This window comes from Bos grunniens, chromosome 2, assembly GCF_055505025.1.
Source record: "Bos grunniens cultivar Pamir isolate PY7600 chromosome 2, Bosgru_T2T1.0, whole genome shotgun sequence".
NCBI lineage: Eukaryota > Metazoa > Chordata > Mammalia > Artiodactyla > Bovidae > Bos > Bos grunniens.
The window spans coordinates 21,114,084-21,134,323 of NC_141166.1; the positions used below are offsets into that span (position 1 = coordinate 21,114,084).

A 20,240-nucleotide genomic window follows, 5' to 3' on the forward strand; every position below is an offset into this window, starting at 1 on the left:
TTAAAACTGAATGTGTGGTAGCAAGGAATGACTATTAGATGACTGCTTGTACAGCTTGGCACTGGAGCCATAATTCAATGCTAAGTCACCATCAAGTCTTACCTATTAAGAGTTTCTATACCATCAATACAAACGTCGATTAATGAAAACACAAACAACCACTCCGAATTATTCTGAATTTAGTTTTAACCTCACAGACCTTTGGAATGGGTCTTAGCTACTTCAAATATTCCATGTGTTATACTCTGGGGACCACTTATGATTATAATGTAATACCAATAAACCATTTCATTACATATACCTGTGTTTCCAGACTTTATGGCCACCTCGCTATAGTTCACTATTTTTTATGTCTAATGTAGTCAATATTAGTAAAGCAAATATACAGAAACACTCTGAATTTTATTCTTTGGATTCAATTTTTCCCATCTGCCACACAGAAAATTTGTTCCTGGAGAATAAGCCCAACTAACTAGTGTTGCAATTCTATCATTTTTTTCTGGAAAAGGTGCTAAAAGGGAAAAAAAAGTTACTCGGATAAAAGAGACAATCTATAGGAATGGAAAATCAAGGGTAAGACATTGTACAGATAAGTTACCTATACTTCTGGGTCTGCTTCCTTGACCCAAAAAGAAGTCAAAAAACTAGAGTTTTTAAAGATCAAATGTTTTTAAAATGTGGTAGACTCTCTTCTGCCAAGAACTCCCTACACCAGACATATACAAACACTGTAACAGACACACCTATTTATAAATACCAGTAAGACAGAAAAGATATAGGACTAATTTTGGGTTCTGGTGCAAATCTTTCTAAAACTTTACTTACAACTCAGGCTACAACATGTTACTTTCAGTGTTTAATCTTCATGACTAAGAACTGTACCTTAAAAGTAAGTAATTCTGTAAATGGATTCTCTGAGTATAATTAAATTTGTATTTAACAATTTACCACATCCATTTCAAGATGTGTATATACTCTAAATTACATTTCAGCATTCAAGGAGAAAAGGTGCTTTTGATTAAATAAAAAATATAAAACGATGGTAAATCCCCTATGGTAATTACTCAAGAAGTATATTTTAATTAAAAAATGTAAACTTGTAACTTTCTTCAAACTTAGGAAAATATTCAAGAATCTTTTAGATTAAGCCCCAAATAGTGATTACTTAACAACACTATTATTCAAAGTTGAAAAAAAGTTTCAAATACAAAACACAAGACAATGACAAGCTACCTGCTAGCATTACTTGTGGAAGTATATGCGTTACTGGAGGTGGCAGCAGAGCTGAAAACACTGTCCAGTTCTGCCAGGGCTGCATACTTGTCTGAAGATGCACTTGACTGACTGGGAACTGAAACCACAGAACCAACAGGAGCTTTACCTGTGGTCCCAAACCCACTACCCTGATCACCACCTATGAACAAACAAAAACAAATTAAATCAAAGACTTTAACTTACGCTTATCCTTTCAACTTACCAACAGCATTTGCCATGATGTGTGAATTTAAAACTGATTTGGAGCTTAGCAAATAAATGGACATGATTCTAGAGTCTTACCTAATAAATACTCCATAAAATACTGGACAAGTTTAGTGTTATACATTCCGCTCTGTAAAAAATTAAGTACTCTGTCTGAAATAAAAACTAAGACCCAGTACCAATGACATGTCTAGGTTATATTAAGGAAATTCTCAAAGTGCTACATTAAATCTGCAAGATGGGGACAACTCAATCAAGCACACATATACACTCATTTAATGCTGGATCTATGTGAACTCAATCTATTAACAATATCATCTTCCCAGGGTTGTTTACAAAAAAATTAAGAGATAGTACTAAGATAAGTAAGAGTAATAAGTAATAAGTGACACTTACTATGCGCCAGACGCTGTTCTAAATACCACTCATGCAGTAACACATACGACACAACTTTTTAAGTCGAATGCTATTTCTATTACTCTTGGAGGGGAGATGAGAAATCATGCTCAGAGATCAGGATGCAGAATCCAGTCTGAAAGCAGACCCCAGCTGTTCTTCTTACTACACTATGCACTTTGAGAGGCAAAAATACTAGCCTTACGACCATAACTGGGTATAAAAATACACTGCATTTAGTATTTAGTATTTAAATAAATACTAAAATAGTCATAGAAAATAGTTCACAATTAATACATCATAGAAACCACCAAATAATCCTCTAGTCATCTCTTGGCCTTTTGGGCCTTTAGAACAATAAAGCATGCTAAGACAAAATTAAATTTTTGTCAATTATTTTCTTTTAAATCTGGAAGTTTACAAACTAGTTTCTAGGCTTTCTACCGTGTGGTTATTTCAGATGCAAAATGTGCTAAATAGTCACGAACATTTAATGTAGATAAAACCTATACACAATGAAGAAAAGCATCCTCATAATTTAATAAATACAACCAAATGTAGAAGACAGCTTAATACACAAATTTGTATTCTTTTCTTTAAAGCTTGATACCTTGCCCAGCACTGAAGATATTGTCTAAATTAGCAAGTGCCGCATATTTGTCTGTAGTCTGTAGACCAGCTTTGTTTGCTGAAACTTTACTAACAGCTGAAGCTGTTTGATGACTCTGGGAAGTATTGAAGGTTCCAAAATCAGCACTGGAGGATTTGGGGAAGTTATCAAAATGAGCAAAATTAGCATTTACTGATCCAGCACTTCCACCTGTAATAAAATAGACAGAAAACTTGAAACTGCTAGACTTGCCCAATATCCTTTGATAGATTATATGATCATTTCTTCCTAAACTAAGTTTCCTATAAGCAATCCTAAAATCTTAAAAGTAAAAACTGGCAAATGGCATTCAACTTGAATCATCTACACAGGACTATTCACAATGTGCAAAACTAGATTTTCAAAGGTCCTGACAACATACAGGTCAACAAGTTCCTATGTGTAATTGTGTAATTACCTATCCCGGAAAGAACACAATAATTCACAGGAGAGTCTCCATGCTACTCAGTTTTATTGTACTTGAAGAGCTACTACTCAATTCCACATAATAATTTAATGTACACACAACACTACAAATTAAATTACAAGTAAAATTATGCTAACATATATTTCAAGGAAAAAATAAGAGCACATAATTATAAATAATATAAATATTACATTTTATCATACTAAGATTTTAAAGACTGTTCTATATTCTAAATCTTCCCTAACATACTACCAAAATACTAAAAAAACAGTATATATTCATTCTATGCTTCTGATGCTATACTTTTGATGTTTGTTCTTTATACCTACACATTAGTTTCAGTAATCAAGATAGTAGATATATATGCAGTAACATGTATATGCAGTTATAGATTAAACTGAGAGCAACACGCACTTAAAGGCATTTCAGAAACAGAAAGATTACACCTTATTAAAAAAAAAAAAGCAACAACACTTTCCATCAATTAGTTGTTTATACATTCTAAAACAAATACATGTCTTACAGAAATTAAACTCTATTTGTTTTTGATTAAAACTAAATAATGTCTGTATTTAAAAGACTGTGATCTGTTAAAAGGAACTGGTGAACAAAGCACATACTAAGTTTTTAAAATCTGTATGAAGAAAGTTACTTCAAATTAATAAAAACAATTATTAAAGCAACTGTTACTGTACACTATTGTGTTCTCCGAGTTTAGCAATAGTGAGGAGAGTAAAAGTGTGAATTTATGGAGAATTATCATGAAAAGATGATTAAAATGCTATAACTGAAAAACCTATAAAATATACCATTAAACTTACAAATTAGTAAAAGATGCCTACTTGACAACAGAACTTACTGTTGGAAGCCTGGAGAGGAAAAGCTGAAGTAAATTCACCAAAACTGCAGCTAGATGAAAGCATTCTAAATGCTGGACAGCCAGAAATTATGTAAATGATGAAATTTAAAGAAAGAAAAAGAAAGTTGAAAGAAAAGGCTTTAAGACAATACAGAGTTAAAAGTTGAAAGAAAAGCAATCAGCCAAAGATCTAAACAAAGGTTCAATGAGTTTCTGAAAATAATACAGTTTATGTATTCAATGTTTAAAGACCAATTCCTGCACAGAAAACTATTTGAAGTTTACCAAAGTGATTATTAAATAATCTACTCAACCAATTATTTTCTGAAGCTTGTTGCCCTGAAAATTACTTACATTTTTAGTTCTATGGAAGTAAATTAACTAGCTTCCTTTATTTAGAGCCTAAATTAAATCAAAACGTATTTTGTGAACCTAAAAAACTATTAATACTTTTATGTCTCCTTGTGTAAGAAATTTAAGAAAGATTCACGTGCAGGAAAAGGAGAACAGATGTGAATTAGACAAAACACTAGTGTCCAGAAAAACAAATAAAGAAAAATATAAAGATTTCAGGTTTCCCCAGAGCTTTGTAATACAGAACTATTTTAAAACCAGATAATCACAGAATTTAAGTTTAGAATAATTTTCCAAAACTATATCTACAGAGTTGTATTCTATTTTTTAAAGTAAACATTTAATCATAATGCTGGAGAGGCTCTACCTGTAGTTTGGGGCTGAAAAGAAGAGTGACTTGCTGTGGGGAAACCTCCAAAATTACTCGAACCACTAGACTGTCCAAATGCATCAAAGTTTGCAAAATCTGCATTTGCAGAATTCTGAGCTGTAAATGGTAAGGAATAATACATGTTAATGAATAATGAAAACTATAAATGAAAAATATGATAAATGAGTTTAAGAATTTTATGAAAGTTTCCATGTTTCATAACTTAAAGAAAATTCATTTAGAAATCAGATTTTAAGTTCTACAAATGTTTATTTCACCCAATCGCAAGCAATTCATCAAAGGGCATCCAGTACAATGATAAATTTGTACACAAATAGCCTTTGAATGGCATCACAAATAGTACTATAAAGTGACTCTATTAAAGGAATCTCTGAATTAACAGCACTAAATAACACAAGTTTCAGTAAAGCAGAGAGATGTGGGATACAGGATACATTTGGAAAATTGAGATTTAAAATGGTGATTCACCAGTTACATGAATCATATGAAAATGGCTTGATTACATTAAAAATTTTTGTTGTTTTTAAGCTTGCAACTATGTTACATCATAGCATACTTTAAAAAAAAAAGCAAGTATACAAAAAGATGGACATGATCATCAAATAAACTGAAGAAACTCGTATTAGCCTGTCATTTTAAAACACATATTAACTTAAGAAACAATAAAAACTAGTAAAAATTATACCATAAATACACATCAAACCTACTGAAAAAGACCAACTGGCTTTTCCCAACTGGTAACCAATCTAACAGCAAAGTCCTAGGCTTCTATAAAGTTAATATGTAAGGTAAAACAAGACTTTTTTAAAGGCCAAAACAGATGCTGGATAAGATTTTTACAGAGGATAAGATAAGAATAAGAAGTGGTTGATATGCAGGAAAGTGAATGCTAAATGGATGAATGAAAATGAAAAGGATGTCCAACAAAGTGAGTGAACCACTTTAAATACCTTGGCAGGCAATTCTATTTCTAGGCAGTTTTTGTAAAACTACTACAAATAAGCATACAGCTAATTCTAATAGCTAAACAATGTATTTTTTACAATAATGAAAAATTAGAAACTCAAATGGCCAGTAATTAGGGATTACTTAAGGAAAATCACACGATGGAACATAATGTAGCCATTAAAAAAAATCATGTAAAGAATATTTAGCCTTATACAAAATACTTATAGCAAAGTCAACACGATAAATAGGTTAATAAATTCCAGATATATCTTCATGTGGTAATTTCGTTAAACATGATATCATGTGCATACAAAATCTGTGTTTTAGTTCAATGGAAGTAATGAGATTTCAGGTAGATATCATGTCCTGAACTTGCCAAGCTTTTTCAGTGAGTCTGTACTCTACTTGGGCTTCCCTGGTGGCTCAGAGGTAACAAGCCAAAAGAAGTCACTAAGCAAAAAAACTGTCTATTAACAAAGTAAAACATTATTCTAGGAAGAAAATCAGCAAAACTTACAGCATCTCCTGTAACTGCTGTTTTTTTTTTTTTTTTTTAATCTAAATGGGTATGGTAATGAGCAGGGGGACATGTACATAAAGAAGATCAGACCCCCTTGTCCTACACATCTGTGCCAATCTACCACTTCTGACATGTGGAGTGCTATCCCACTTTGCTCTTGAAAACCTTTTTAAAACCAATTGTCTTGGCCCTCAAATACCACACAGAAGTACCTAAATTAAAAGACTGCTTAACAACATAAATTCTGTATTTTCTGGACTCCCTACATTATTTTGTCTGTTTTTACTTAATAAGATAAAAGTCAACTTTACAGGCTGAAATTTTACTTTCCTCAAAATACATATAATAAAAAAATACTAATAGATTAAAAAATGTTTTAATTAATTTCTTGAAAAATATTTTGAAACAAGTATCTACACCAGTTTAAATTATATATAAGGTTAAACACAGTTTACTGACACATTGCTGACAACACCATAAGCAAGTGCAGTTTAGTGAAAAGGGAATCTAAGAGTCAAACAACTCCATCTTAACATAAGAAATTGTAAACCCTTGGATTAGTCCCTCATTGTTCTGGTGCTACAGGTATTCTTACTAACAATATGAGAAGACTCATTAGATGGCCTCTACTAATAAAACCAACACTATGATTCTACAACTTATAAAAAAAAATGAATAATTTATCAGCTTTAAAATGCTAATCCAAAGAAAATTCTAAAAGACAAATAAGTTTATTAAGGCGAAAACAGATAATACAACTGTAAACCAAATGAAAAGAGAGCATGATATACGAAGTTCTCAAATTCAGAGTAGATTATATTCCAAAAGGCAAGTTTCCAAGTTTTTGGAACCCTTAGCTATTCGGTTGAGAACAACAAATGAAATACATCTGTCCCTTGTAGAAAAAGGAATGGGTCCCTAAGCTAGTTTGTGGCTTATAATCTCAAATATATATGACTATGTAGTCTATAATAACATATACTGAACATTTAACATATTTAGAACATCATATGGGAAAAACTTACATTTCACATGCTTTAAACATAAGGAAAAAAATTAGTTCAATGCTATCCATTTTGCTAATCAAGTCTATTTTATCATATCTATAATTTTCCAACCAGAGCACCAAACGAACTAATCAAATACCTAATCGTTACAACAAAACAGGATTTTGTAATACTTCTATCAGTTCTTATTTGTAGATACTGAATCTACTCACTGTTTTCAACAACTTTTTACAGTACATTTTAAAAATTATAAGTGTTATGGAATGAAACTCTGATAAACACAACTTTGGAATTAAACACTGATAATACAATAAACAAAAACTATCTAGAACCTCAAACAACTTCTACACAAAGAAATCCAGACTAAAAAGAATGTGACAAAATAGTAAAGAATGCTTTTTATATACTCTTATTCAAAAAGTACAAAAGGGTCAACTCAGTTTAGAATTTAAGGTACTAAGTCAACGAGCCTGAATCTTGCCCAGAGATGTCTTTACACTTTAGTGAGCAATACAGACTCATGTAAAAGGAAAAAACAAAATAAAAATGTAGAGACCAGAGGATAGCAGCCAGCAACTCTCATCAAATCCAGATAACAGACTTCATTCCATCTATACAATATTTTAGATTATTTTCATCAATTCCTAACATTTAAAGAGAGCATTTCAACAAGATTTCTTGCTTCTCTTAAAAGAATCAATATATTAGGAACCCTGAGCCCGCATTTCCACGTGGCAACAGGAGATTACAGAACATCCGCCTCTGAAAGGGGCACTGTGGTCCCTTCCACAGTGCACTACACCACTCATCTGTGTTAACTGGGTGGCAAGGCGATTGAGTTTGACATCCCTCATATAAGAGGTGACAATAATCAGTGACAGTTTACAGTTTTTGTGATATGTTTATTACCAGGTAAGATAACTATTACATTCCATAGTAAATTATGTTTCTAACTGCCATGTATATTTCCGTAGAAGATGACTTTTTCTGAACATAATACTGACCCCATCATCGATACACATCCACACACACTAACTCAGGCAGAATGTTCAAACGAAGAAGGGTAAAGACTTCTGGTTTTTAAGCCATTAAATTGTCTGTAAAAGAACAGGATTTCCTATAAAATAATGCTAGCCAGATTGGCTTATCTGAATAATTACTGTTTGCCATTAAAGGTTCCATTTGTCACATCAATCAGTTCAGGAGAAAGTTTTCACCCAATTATTTTTTTTTTGACATGAGAATTTCAGGGCAAGAATTCAGCTATCAATGAATTTAAATCTGCAAACCATATATGAAAAAGTAAAAATTCAGAGTGCTTACAAAGGTTCTGGGAAAAGATATTTCAGATTGAACCAAGACATTGGCTTACACTTAAAAACTACGTAAGGTAAAAAGTAAAAGATGGCATCAACTATACTAGAAGGGAAAATAAATAACTAATTTTATTAGCTTTTTCTTAAAATATCCATATATATTTTTTACACTCCTGGAATCAAATAAAGTAAGAAAAGAGTAATCTGAGTGGTCCTTTGTAAAAACAAAAGAACTTTAGGCTAAAAAATTATTACTCTCAGACAACCTGACCTATTAAACTACTTCCTCACAGACATATCTGTCCTCTACTATATTTCTGTCATATGTGGAAAAAAGACAAACAATATTTAATATCTTCAATCTGATAAAATCATACATTGCTATTTTTTTAACATTTATATGTCACAATTAAATAATGACAATTATTTTCAAAAAGCATTTTAAGGGAGTTATTGAAAACATAAGGGTAATCATGGTATAAATCAGTCCGTGGAGTACATTGACTTGTCTCTTTTTTTGCTAATATGGCTACATAGAAAAGTGTAACATTAATCCCCTGACCTGCAAATATTCACAAATTGCATTCAGAGACCAAACATACACACACACATGGAACATGAAGTAAGTTGAAAATTTCTAAGAGTTTGGCAGCTACTTATCTATCATTTCAAATTATATCTCAATAAGCCTAAAATTGAGATAAGTAGAATATTCATAAGTTACAGAAGCTTCACTCTCTATTCATTGATTCTTCCACCAACTCTTTTGACCATCATTCAAAAAGCAAGAGGTAAGAACAGAGAGCTGGAGCTCCTGTCTGCTCAGAGAAGAACAACTGGCTTCCCGCCTGGAGGATGAAGGGGAAAGATTCTTTTCAGTCTCCTGGACTTCTGCTACTTGGCTAATATAAGAAATGGAAAATGTACCACAGTCCCAACAACTTAAGCTTCCTGATTTCTTACCCTTCTCAGTATAATCTCTCTTGAACGAAATCTTCATCCTAGGATCTCTTTTTAAAGTAAACACATACAGACACAAACATACATAAATCACACAACTTCCTTCTGTAGCATAGTCCTAGAAAATGTTTTTATTGATATTTAAAACAAAAATTTCTTTAATGCTTGATAGAAATGTGGCTGAAGGTTTTCTATAATTTTCCAAATTATCTCAAACAGCGTATTTTTTGATACATATACATAAAATAATTTGTACCATTATTATCCAACTATAAGCCAGGACATGAAACTGAAAGGAAAAAAAAGGCAGAGAGCATCACAATTTCACAGGTGAGTAAAAAGAAGGTAAAGTAAGTCCCAAAATACAAATAGGAAACCAATTCAGTAAGTACTGGCTTTTGTCATGTTTATAAAAGAGTGAAATACATACATGCAAAAATATGTCTCAAATTATCAAATAAAACTGCTTCAAAATGACCAAATGAATTCTTAATTTAGTGCTCCACATTTAATTTGATGATTATTCAAACACTGGAAACAGCTGCTAGGAAAAAACACTTACCTGCGTGACTGTTGAAATGTGCAAAGTTAGCAAAATTGGCTGTAGCTGTTGACTGAGGTGCTGGAGCAGCAAAGATGTCTGAGCCAAGATCACTTAAAAGGTCAAACTGCTTCTTTTCCTGCTGCTGCGCTTGGGAGCGACCTACAACAGGGGACTATAAACCACATATTAACTACAAAGAGCTTCCAGTTAGATTTGCTAAACGTTTATAAAACTACTTCCAATTCACCAAACTTAAAACAGTTCAAAGATTATATAATCTACCTAGAGTTTTGAATAAAAAAAGGTAAAGTGAAGAAGCTCAGTCGTGTCCGACTCTTTGCGATCCCACGGACTGTAGCCTACCAGGCTCCTTTGTCCATGGGATTTTCCAGGCAAGAGTACTGGAGTGGGTTGCCATTTCCTTCTCCAGGGGGTCTTCCCAACCCAGGGATCGAAGCTGGGTCTGCCGCATTGCAGGCAGACACTTTCACTGTCTGAGCCATGTTTTCTGAAAAGCACAAATTTTCAACATCTATGCCCATAATTATCTTTTAAGTACAGAGTCAAGAGCAATGAAGTATAATTACAGTAGTTGTTACACCTCAAGACACAAAACAGACTTGTTGCTAACAGAGTATGATGATAAGGCTTTCACAGAACAAATCTTTTATCCAAGGGAAGAGTACAATATACTGACTTTACCCTTCTCTTCATTTTTTACTCAAAGCTTTGGTGAAAATGGAGCAATTTATCTAGCTGCCCTAGTATATGCATTTTTTTAAAAGGGCGGAATTTAATTCAAATAATAACATGCTTCAGAATCATTCTTATGTAAGACAGACATAATGCCACACAGTAACAGATTTGTCATAACTCATCTGACTGTCATGAACTATAGAAGCATAAACTCTAGACACCAACTGCTGAAAAGACTTCAGTCTACTCAGTTTTTTAGAATAAGTTATGTAATGCAAAGCTACCTACATTTCAATGATAAACATGTTTCACCATCAGGATGGGGAAAAAATTCTGTGCTTGAAAAATCCTTTCCTGTAAAAGTATATCACAAAGGCTATACTGTTTTAAGTAACTCTGATGGTCACCACAGATTCATGTTTTACCACTATATGTTACATCTATGACAATGCTCCTGAATACCTTTACAAACTCATATTCGCAATAGCAAAACCCACAAAAATAGACACACTGCAACCACTTAACCAAGTATCTTTTAAGGTATTATAAACCATTAGGACTGTCTTAATTCCCAAATTCATTGTACTCAATCCTCCTCACGTAGAAGCTTCTACAAAGACTTAAAAATGACTCACCTGACTAGGTGTGCCCTTATTTAAGTGCAGTGCTGGTGCTGAATCTCCTAAAAGAGATTTCAGTGGTTTGACCTCAGGTGTGCTGCTCGTGCTACTGGCAGAGGACCCTGAAATAGATGCATGGACTGACGCCACCACTTTGGCTTGTTCTGGTGGGACATACCTAAAACATATGAAAAGTTGAGGAGGCAGTTAACTAAGGAAGAGGTAGGGAATACTAAGCTCAAAAAGCTTAACTCTATAATTCTGTACAAGACTGCTTCATTATTAATCTTATTTGAAAACCCTCTAAGAATTGATACCATAAGAGTACACTTAATTAAAATATTCAGAGAAAAGGTAATAAAACAGCAACCACAAAACTTGCTTCAATTATTTACTTACAGTTTTTCTAAGATAACAATATTAACTGCTTTTTTAAAAAAAGACTTGTAGTTCATCAAGTACTGTAAAATCATAAATAACATTTGAAAGCTGAGCAAAAGGAAGGAAAAATATTTATTATGTTACAGTTAATAGCCCAAAATATAAAGGTCTATTACAAATCTATAAGATTAACTACCGAATTTTTAAATGGACAGAAGACATTCACCAAGAGAGACACAGAAATGAAAATATTTTTAACCTAATAAAAATTTAAATTAAAATGACACGCATTTGGTCTGAGTATAAACTTTACAAATTTTGTTACTCTCTATTAAAATACTCTGTGCCCCAGAAGTACCATTTCCAGTAACCTATCCTTAGGCAATAATTGGGTTAAGTGTAAATAAATGTATGTTACCACAGCACTCTTTAAAATTTCAAAAAAACAGCAATAAACCAAAATTCATCAGGAGAAAAATGCTTGAAGGGTTATGCTAGTATCTATATAATACACAGCTGCTCTGTCTTGACATGGAAAGATGTTCATAAGACCTTACAGGTCTTTTAGGTTTGACTCCAGTCACGTAAGGATTCATGGGGTGAAAGGAATAAAGGAAAGAAAGAGGGGAAGTGAGAATACAATGCCCATATATTGGCAGTGCTGTCTCCAGGGCTGGCATTCTTTGAAAGCTCTTGCTCACAGAATTTCTGGGTTTGGTTCTAACTACCTCCCTTCCCCATATCACACAGATGGGAGAAGCAGAAAAGCAGAGTTTTTCTACTGTGTTCCACATGTGTGTGCGTGTGTGCTCAGTTGTGTCTGACTCTTTGCGACCCCATGGACTGTAGCCCGCCAGGGTCCTCTGTCTATGCTCCAGAATCAGAGTTCAAATCCTAGCTCCATCACTCAACAGATGTGAAACCCAGGGCAAACAACTTCAGCACTCTGTGCCTCCGAATTTTCTTCTAAAATACTAAAATATGGTTACTATGAGGTATAAACAAATTAACATTTACAAAGTACTTATACAGTGTTCTGGTACACAAGTCTTGGCTATTATCAAATTATATAACAATCACAAACAATAAAACTTCAGTTTTTTCAGTATATGGAAGAGATGAAAACAGGAAGTTACATTTTCCGATAGTTTGGCTTATCAGTAGTGATGCCAATTTCTGAGAATAGCCAAGCCTTTTTAAAGCATAAAATCAGGTAAGAATCTTTGGCTCAAAGGCTTATATAGTTACAAGTACAAAAGCTAACTAAACATGTACAGCATAGGAAATGAGCTCAAAAACTTGTTAACAGAATAATTTCAAAAACCCTTTAGATGACAGCACCAGTCTCAATGTCTTAAGTGTAGCTGCCCACATTGAGGGTTTTTAGGGAGACTGCATTTGGATAATGCTTATGTCGCAGAGAAGGAAATGGCAACCCACTCCAGTACTCTTGCCTGGAAAATACCATGGAGCCTAGTAGGCTCCTCCGTCCATGGGGTCACAGAGAGTTGGACACGACTGAGCGACTTCGCTTTCACTTATGTCGCATTACAAACCCACTGTACCACCCACTATGTACATGTCACAGGTGTGCAGGAACATGAGTTTAAAATGCAAAAGTCCCAGCCTACCTGAATGCTGTCACTCCCTCTCCCCTACCCACCAACTGAAGTTTGTATTTATCTTACTCTTATTACTATTCTGTTTCTCAGGACAGAAGAGATAACACAAATTATAATAATTATTTGAGGTTTACAATTATTTGGTTATGGTCTGAATAAATAATTTTTATTATTTTATTTTGTGGCTGTTATCACTAATGCAGAGAGAGGGGACTTCCGGTTTTAATTCTATCAACTCTTATTCACACACGCTTTCCTCTTATCAGCTGAAGGTAAAGCATTTGAAAACCCAGCTAAGTTCTATTCAAACTAACTCTGAGCTGGTAAAAGTGAAACTTGAGAAAATGAAAAATTAGGCCAAGGCTATCAAGGAGAAAGGTCTTAACTACAGGATAAAAGGTCTGGAAATTTAGAACTAAAATGATAAAAAGATAATTATATGCCTCATTTTAAGAGAATTATTTATGGCACCATGTTTTTACTATCACCTCATCTTCCAAGTTTTTTTTTCTTTCCTGAACTAAAATCTTGCTGTTATTTTTTCTTCTATATTCATACCTAATGTTTCTAGTAATGCTGAATATGGCCCTGGCAAAAATTAGTCTCCTCCAGAGAACAGTAAGAATACAAAGTTCACAGAACATACAAATTAGAGCCACTTCTTTCTACTATGCTCACCCAATGGAGGTGGAGATACCTCACTCATAACCACAGCAAGTATTCCCTCAACTAGAACAGTTGGCAAACAAGAGGCCATTACTTCTTCATTATCCCTCTATTTATGATTCTCTCTCATCTTTTTAACCTCTCAAGAAGGAAAATACACACTACTGAAACTAAAATACACACACTAAAGAAATAACCAAGAATTCATCACTAATGAGTCTTAGTAAGCTGACTTAAATTGTTCTCATACAGCTAAAATGAAGAGCTCAAAGTAGCTGAACATTAGTTCTATGAATATACCCTTGCTCTGCTTTAAAACACTTCACTAGCCACACGTACATCTGTTTTAACTCCTTTTCAAAAATTAACATCTGACAGATCTAGTTTAAAAAGTATAAACACTTCCTTCTTAACAAGGTAGAAAAATGACTTCTTGGGTGGGTAGTTTGAGCAAAGAGGGATATTTTGAGCAAAGAATTATTGTAACCTGCAATTAAGTGAATAGACTGCTTCATGAGTGCTTTAGCGCAGTGCTTACTATATTAAAGAAACTAAAGAAACACACGCTAAACGAAGGAAGATTTTTAAGAAAGGAGGTTTTACATGACTATAATGTCTAGAGAAGCTAACAGGGGTAGTAAAGGTCTAGAAGGAAGAATCCCCGACTTCCCAAAAAAAGGTAAGAGGCCTGGTGGTGACAAAAAGGCTACTGCCAGGCACAGATGAGTTACGACAAAGCAGAATGATTTCCCTTTTTATTGGAAATCAAATCCAATAAAAGCCAAAGTATAATGAGTATCTACCTACTTCCTTATTTCCTGTCTACCTACTTATTTCCTTCCTTCCTGTTATACTAATCTTACCCATAATTAATGCAATCTGGGGAGCCTTTGCTCTAAATAGAAACTATTCACTCACCATCTTTTCTTTTCATATTTTTCTTGTAGGAACTCTTTCACTTTTTGTGGATCCCTGAAGTCTGGAATTGCTGAAGATCTATCATCAAATAATCCTAGCCAAATCTGTTTACAGACCTTTGGAAAGAATTACAAAAACAAAAGAGTTAAATTCAACATCTTAATGAAATTTTAAGAGATAATTAAGATTCATTCAGAAAGCTAACCTACTTTAATTTTAATAATATTGCTTTCAATAGGATATTAATCACAATGAGCAATGAAGAAGCAACAAATGAAGGAACTAAATTTATTTTAATGTTATAGCATGCAATAAAGTCTTATCAACAGCATCACAAAGACCAGCTCCTCAAAGGGAAATAAATAGTGAAACGGGATCTAAGAGGACCTCAGATTGTTTGATCTTAGAATAATCATAAACTGTAAATCATTAGCAAAGTCATGTAACCTTTATGAACCTCAGTTCCTTCACCCCATAAAACAAAGGAATTTGATCAAATTAATCTCTTAATTAATTGATCAATCAATCTCTTAAATCCTTGACAGGTTTAAAAATCAACCAAAAAACAAATAAAAAGTACTAGAATCATATATAATTTGCTTTTAAAGTATAATATAAGAAAAATACAAGGCAGCTATGACTAGCTTTATAACTGCCTCCTATACTTTTTCCCCCCCTAATGGCTAAAAAATGAGAGAGATTATCTAACTTTTTAGTAAAACTCAAAGAAACAAAATGATGCAGTACTCAAATAGGATACAAAGTATAAAGAGAACTGTACAAAAAAAGTTGATACAGTGTGCTTCATCAAAATTTAAAACTGTTGCTCTTCAGATAAGGCAAGCCACCAACTGATAAAAGGAAGTTACAATATGCTGAAGAGTGGATAGAAAATTTGAACAGACACTTCATCAGAGAAGATACACAGATGGCAAATAAGCAGCCCAAGATCACAGGCCATGTAGAAAATGTAAATTAAAATAATACTGAGCCCCACTACACAGACACCCATACAAACCACCAGAATGGCCAAACAGACTAAACCAAGACAAAGCGAGGCTTTTTTCATGAACTATATCAATCAGAAATGTAATGGAGCATAAGTTCCTGCATTTGATCCCCAGGACCCGCACCAAAAAGAAAAGTAATGGAGAAAATGCTTTATGAAGCTTCCCCTAGAAGAATTTTCCTTTTCTCCTCTAAAGATCATTGTTTAACTCTCTTGTGCCAGTAAGTTTTTTGATACAGAACAGTTATTTCTGGACGTTCTTATAAATAAGTGTATTATTATTGAAATAGTTGGTGTTTTGACAAGTATTTATTACGATAATCCAGAAATAACTACTCTACCCAACTCAAACTACACAGAATGCTTATTTCTGAAATAACAAAGGTTCTAGCCAAAAAAATTAAAAATGACTGGCCATATCATATGCTGGTGAGAATGTGGAACAACTAGAACTCTCAGGAATGTAAAAATGGTACAATCAGTTTGGAAGATAGTTGGCAGTTTCTTAAAAGTTAAACATATACCTACCATGCAACCCAACCATCCCATTTCTAAGTAAGTACTTAACTCAAGAAATATAAAGGTACATGTCCATGCTCAGATTTGTACACAAATGTTCACAGAAGCTTCATTAACTCCAAACAGAAGACAATCCCAATATCCATTAACAGGTAAGTGAATTAATAATTTTCGAATATTCAAGTTAGATACTTGAATATTTGGCAATATAGATACTTTATTTGGCAATAAAAATGAACAAATTATTGACACAAGAAACTACGTGAATATACCCTCAGTTATGCTGATTGAGAGACATCAGAACCCCCCACAACAAAGTATACATAGTTATGTATACATGCATAGTATACATATTATGTAATTCCATTCATTTAAAATTTGAGGAAATGTAAACTTATCTATGGTGACAGAATGCAGATCAGGGGATGCACTACGAAGGAGCACAACAATATTCTTGGGGATGATGAAAATGTATGTTATCATGTTACTATAATGATGGTTCACATATGTCAAAGCTCATTAAATTGTACATTTTAAATATATACAATTTATTATAATTACTATTCCTCAGTAAAGCTCTAAAAAACAAGTCCACAAGTTTCCAAAATTATATTACTTTAAAGAACAACACTGTGAAAAGAACACAGTATATAACTTCCAAAGCTTAACAAAATTTTGAGAAATCAGAGATGGAAAAGCAGTATCCTTCTCTAGCTTACTTGCATGCTCACTGAAGTAGATGCAGGAGAAATAAAGACAGGAAAAAAGCAGTCACCCTTCTCCTCTCCTACCATGTACCCCAAGCATGTTTCAGAACATTTCTTGTGGTTCCTTACTACTCTGGGCTCAATACAAATACTATAAAGTCATTACTTAAGGCAGTACAACAAACACAAAGGCAGTCTATTATAAAAACATTTCCGTGGAAAAGCCCAAGAAGTGCAAACACTCAGGAATGGTAACGCAACTTACACCGCAAGTACTATATAAACCCTATTAGAGGACCAGCTTCTCTAATAAATACTTAGCTACTTAAAAAAAAAAAAAAAGGATCCAAAAGGGTACCTGCACCCCAATATTCACTGCAGGAGTGTTTACAATAGCAAAGACACGGAAACAACTTCAGTGTCCATCAGCAGAGGAATGGATGAAGAAGATGTGGTGCATATGTATAAAATGGGACACTATTCAGCCACACAAAGAATGAAATAATGCCATTTGCAGCAATATCGATGGACCTAGAAATGATCATACTAAGTGAAGTAAGTCAGAGAAAGACAAATATTATATGATATCACTCATATGTAGAATCTAATTTTAAAAAAAAGATGTAAATGAATTTATTCACAAAACAAAAACAGACTTACAGATACTGAAAACAAATTTATGGTTACCAAAGGGGAAACTGTAGGGGAAGGGGGAAAAAATCAGGAGCTTGGGATGAAGACACACACACTACTATATACACGATAACCAACAAGGATCTACTGTATAGCACAGGGAACTCTACTCAATATTCTGTGACAATCTATGTGAGAAAAGAATCTAAGAAAAGAAAAATACGTATGTGTGTGTATAGAATCATTTTACTGTATACATGAAACTAACACAGTGTTGTAAGTCAAGTATACACCAAAAAAATTAATATTTTTTAAAAAGTCCACACGAGACTCTTCTCAACAAGAAACCTATAATGATTCTCCCAAAATGTAATTTAAAAATTTTAAATTCTATGGCTTTAAAATTACATTTATAAAGAAATAACTGGTAGCTCCTAATTCTTTTATTTAAAAAATTTCCAAGTGAGAAAACAAGACATTTGCTCAAAGACTTATTAAACTGCAATTGAAAGCATTAGCTTAGGATAATTTATGACATTTAGTCTTTGTATTCCAAAACCCCTATTAACTAACGCATACAGTTTTTTAAACTAAAAACAATTAATGAATAGCAAATAATAAAAATACAAACAAAAAGGAAATGGGTTAAAGACAGATCATATAGTTAACTGTCTTGGCATTCAACATGGTAACACAGAGCAAAGATAGAGTGCCTGATGACAAGTTCTATAGATACCTGAATTAGCAGCCTGTCACTCAGGGCTTCCCAGGTGGCAATAGTGGTAAAGAATCAGCCTGCCAATGCAGGAGACATAAGAGATACCTGGGCCAGGAAGATCCCCTGAAGGAGGGTATGGCAACCCACTCCAGTATTCCTGCCTGGGGAAAACCATGGACAGAGGAGCCTGGCGGGCTGTAGTGCATAACGTCGCAAAGAGTAGGACACAACTAAAGTGACTTAGCACGCACGCATGCACAAGTCACTCAAAATTTCATACTAACTGCCAGAGGGTCTGTTCTTTCTCCCTGACAGGTCAAACTGGTAGGCAAAATCATGAAAACTCACTGCCTCGGTCCACCACAAATTCATGCTATCTTACTATCAAAGCTCCATGATGTTGTTGTGTGTGGTCACTCAGTCGTGTCCGACTCCTTGCAGATCGGACAGGCTCCTCCATCCACTGGATTTTCCAGGCAAGAAAACGGGAGTGGGTTGCCATTTCCTTTTCCAGGGGATCTTCTGGACCCAGGGAATGAACCTGGGCCTCCCGCATTGCAGGCAGACTCTTAACTGCCTGAGCCACCAGGGAATCCCTTGACACTGACGATGTTGTTAGTCAGCTCTTATTTCTGACTCTGCTACCCTGCAAAGGCTACTTCCTGTATTGCTCAAAATTCTAGCTATACCTGCCACTCATGGCAGTTGATTTCTTATTCAAGTGAAGTGACTCTCAAAATGGGATCCTCCAATCTCTTGGACTTGGCAGCATCAGCATCACCTAAAAACTTATAAATGCAAATTTTTAGGAGCCACCCAAGACCTGTGAAATCAGAACCTCTGGAGGTGGTATGCAGCAATCTGTCTTAGTAAGCCCTTCCAGTGATTGTGAAATAGGCCAAAGTTTGAAAAACAAGCCTTTAGTAAAATCTAGGCCAGCAGATGGAAACTTCCTTCCATACGAATACTATATATAGTTTTCAGCATTTCTCAAATTTACTTAGCCATTAAATCTTTTCTTGGGCAAGATTCATGAAACAAAGACAGTATTCCAGAGACACAACTGGGAAAATGTCACAGTCCTACCTCCTTTTGATCCATTCACATTTTAATCCCTGAAAATGGCTTCTGCTCCTATCATTCTCCTGGAAACTGCTATTTCAGGTTTGTAGATCTTCTGATCATGAACCTATTGTGAAGTTGCTCAGTCGTGTCCAACTCTTTGTGACCCCATGGACTGTAGCCCACCAGGCTCCTCCATCCATGGAATTTTCTAGGCAAGAGTACTGGAGTGGGTTGCCATTTCCTTCTCCAGAGGATCTTCCCAACCCAGGGATCGAACCCGGGTCTCCCACATTGCAAGCAGACGCTTTACCATCTGAGCCACCCAGGAATCAAAACGCTGCACACAAAGTTCTCTTTTCTCCATGTTTGTTTTGGCTTTTTTTTTTTTTTTTAAAAGAGTAAAATAATGAATACCTTCAACTGAAAAGAGAGGGTTTCTGAGTTGAAGGAATAATGAGAGCGTGAATAAACTACAACTACCAGACAGCATTAAGGTTTTAAGGTACAGGTATTTAAAGTGAAATTAGTCAAAACAGTTCTGTGTTTTCCTCCAGGCTCATTTGGCTGTTTAGGTACAAAGTGGGTAGAGTGCTGGCTTTAATCGGGTAAAACACAACAGGTGTTAAGGGAGTGGTTATAACAAGAGACCTACAGACCATGGGATCAAAGCTAGGTTAAGAAAAACGGAAACATGCTAAGAATGATGCACAACAAAGAAATTTAGCATCAGTGGACTGGAGGTCTTAAAGGTTATCCTAGAACTCTTGGAGTCAGAAATTAGAGGGCATGAGCTGGGAAGAGAGGAGCAGTGGTGGTCAGAAAACAGGACACTTACA

At 34.3% G+C, this 20,240-nt stretch overlaps 1 protein-coding gene across 12 annotated transcripts in view; it reads right to left on the reverse strand.

Annotated features, from left to right (window-relative positions):
• The window catches only part of AGFG1 (ArfGAP with FG repeats 1), a 74,461-nt gene that overhangs the window by 11,751 nt on the left and 42,470 nt on the right, over positions 1 to 20,240 (reverse strand). For 2 of the 12 annotated variants that reach the window (XM_086337628.1, XM_086337608.1), the window contains exons 3-9: positions 14,754 to 14,869; positions 11,182 to 11,344; positions 9,869 to 10,022; positions 4,532 to 4,651; positions 3,811 to 3,882; positions 2,486 to 2,695; positions 1,234 to 1,351 (exon numbers count right to left, since the gene is read on the reverse strand). In XM_086337628.1, coding sequence (XP_086193754.1) covers positions 1,234 to 1,351; positions 2,486 to 2,695; positions 3,811 to 3,882; positions 4,532 to 4,651; positions 9,869 to 10,022; positions 11,182 to 11,344; positions 14,754 to 14,869 — 953 coding nt within the window. Of the gene's footprint in view, positions 1 to 1,233; positions 1,415 to 2,485; positions 2,696 to 3,810; positions 3,883 to 4,531; positions 4,652 to 9,868; positions 10,023 to 11,181; positions 11,345 to 14,753; positions 14,870 to 20,240 lie in introns of all 12 variants that reach the window. The other 10 variants (XM_086337597.1, XM_086337589.1, XM_086337660.1 and 7 more) reach the window with 6 other exon arrangements.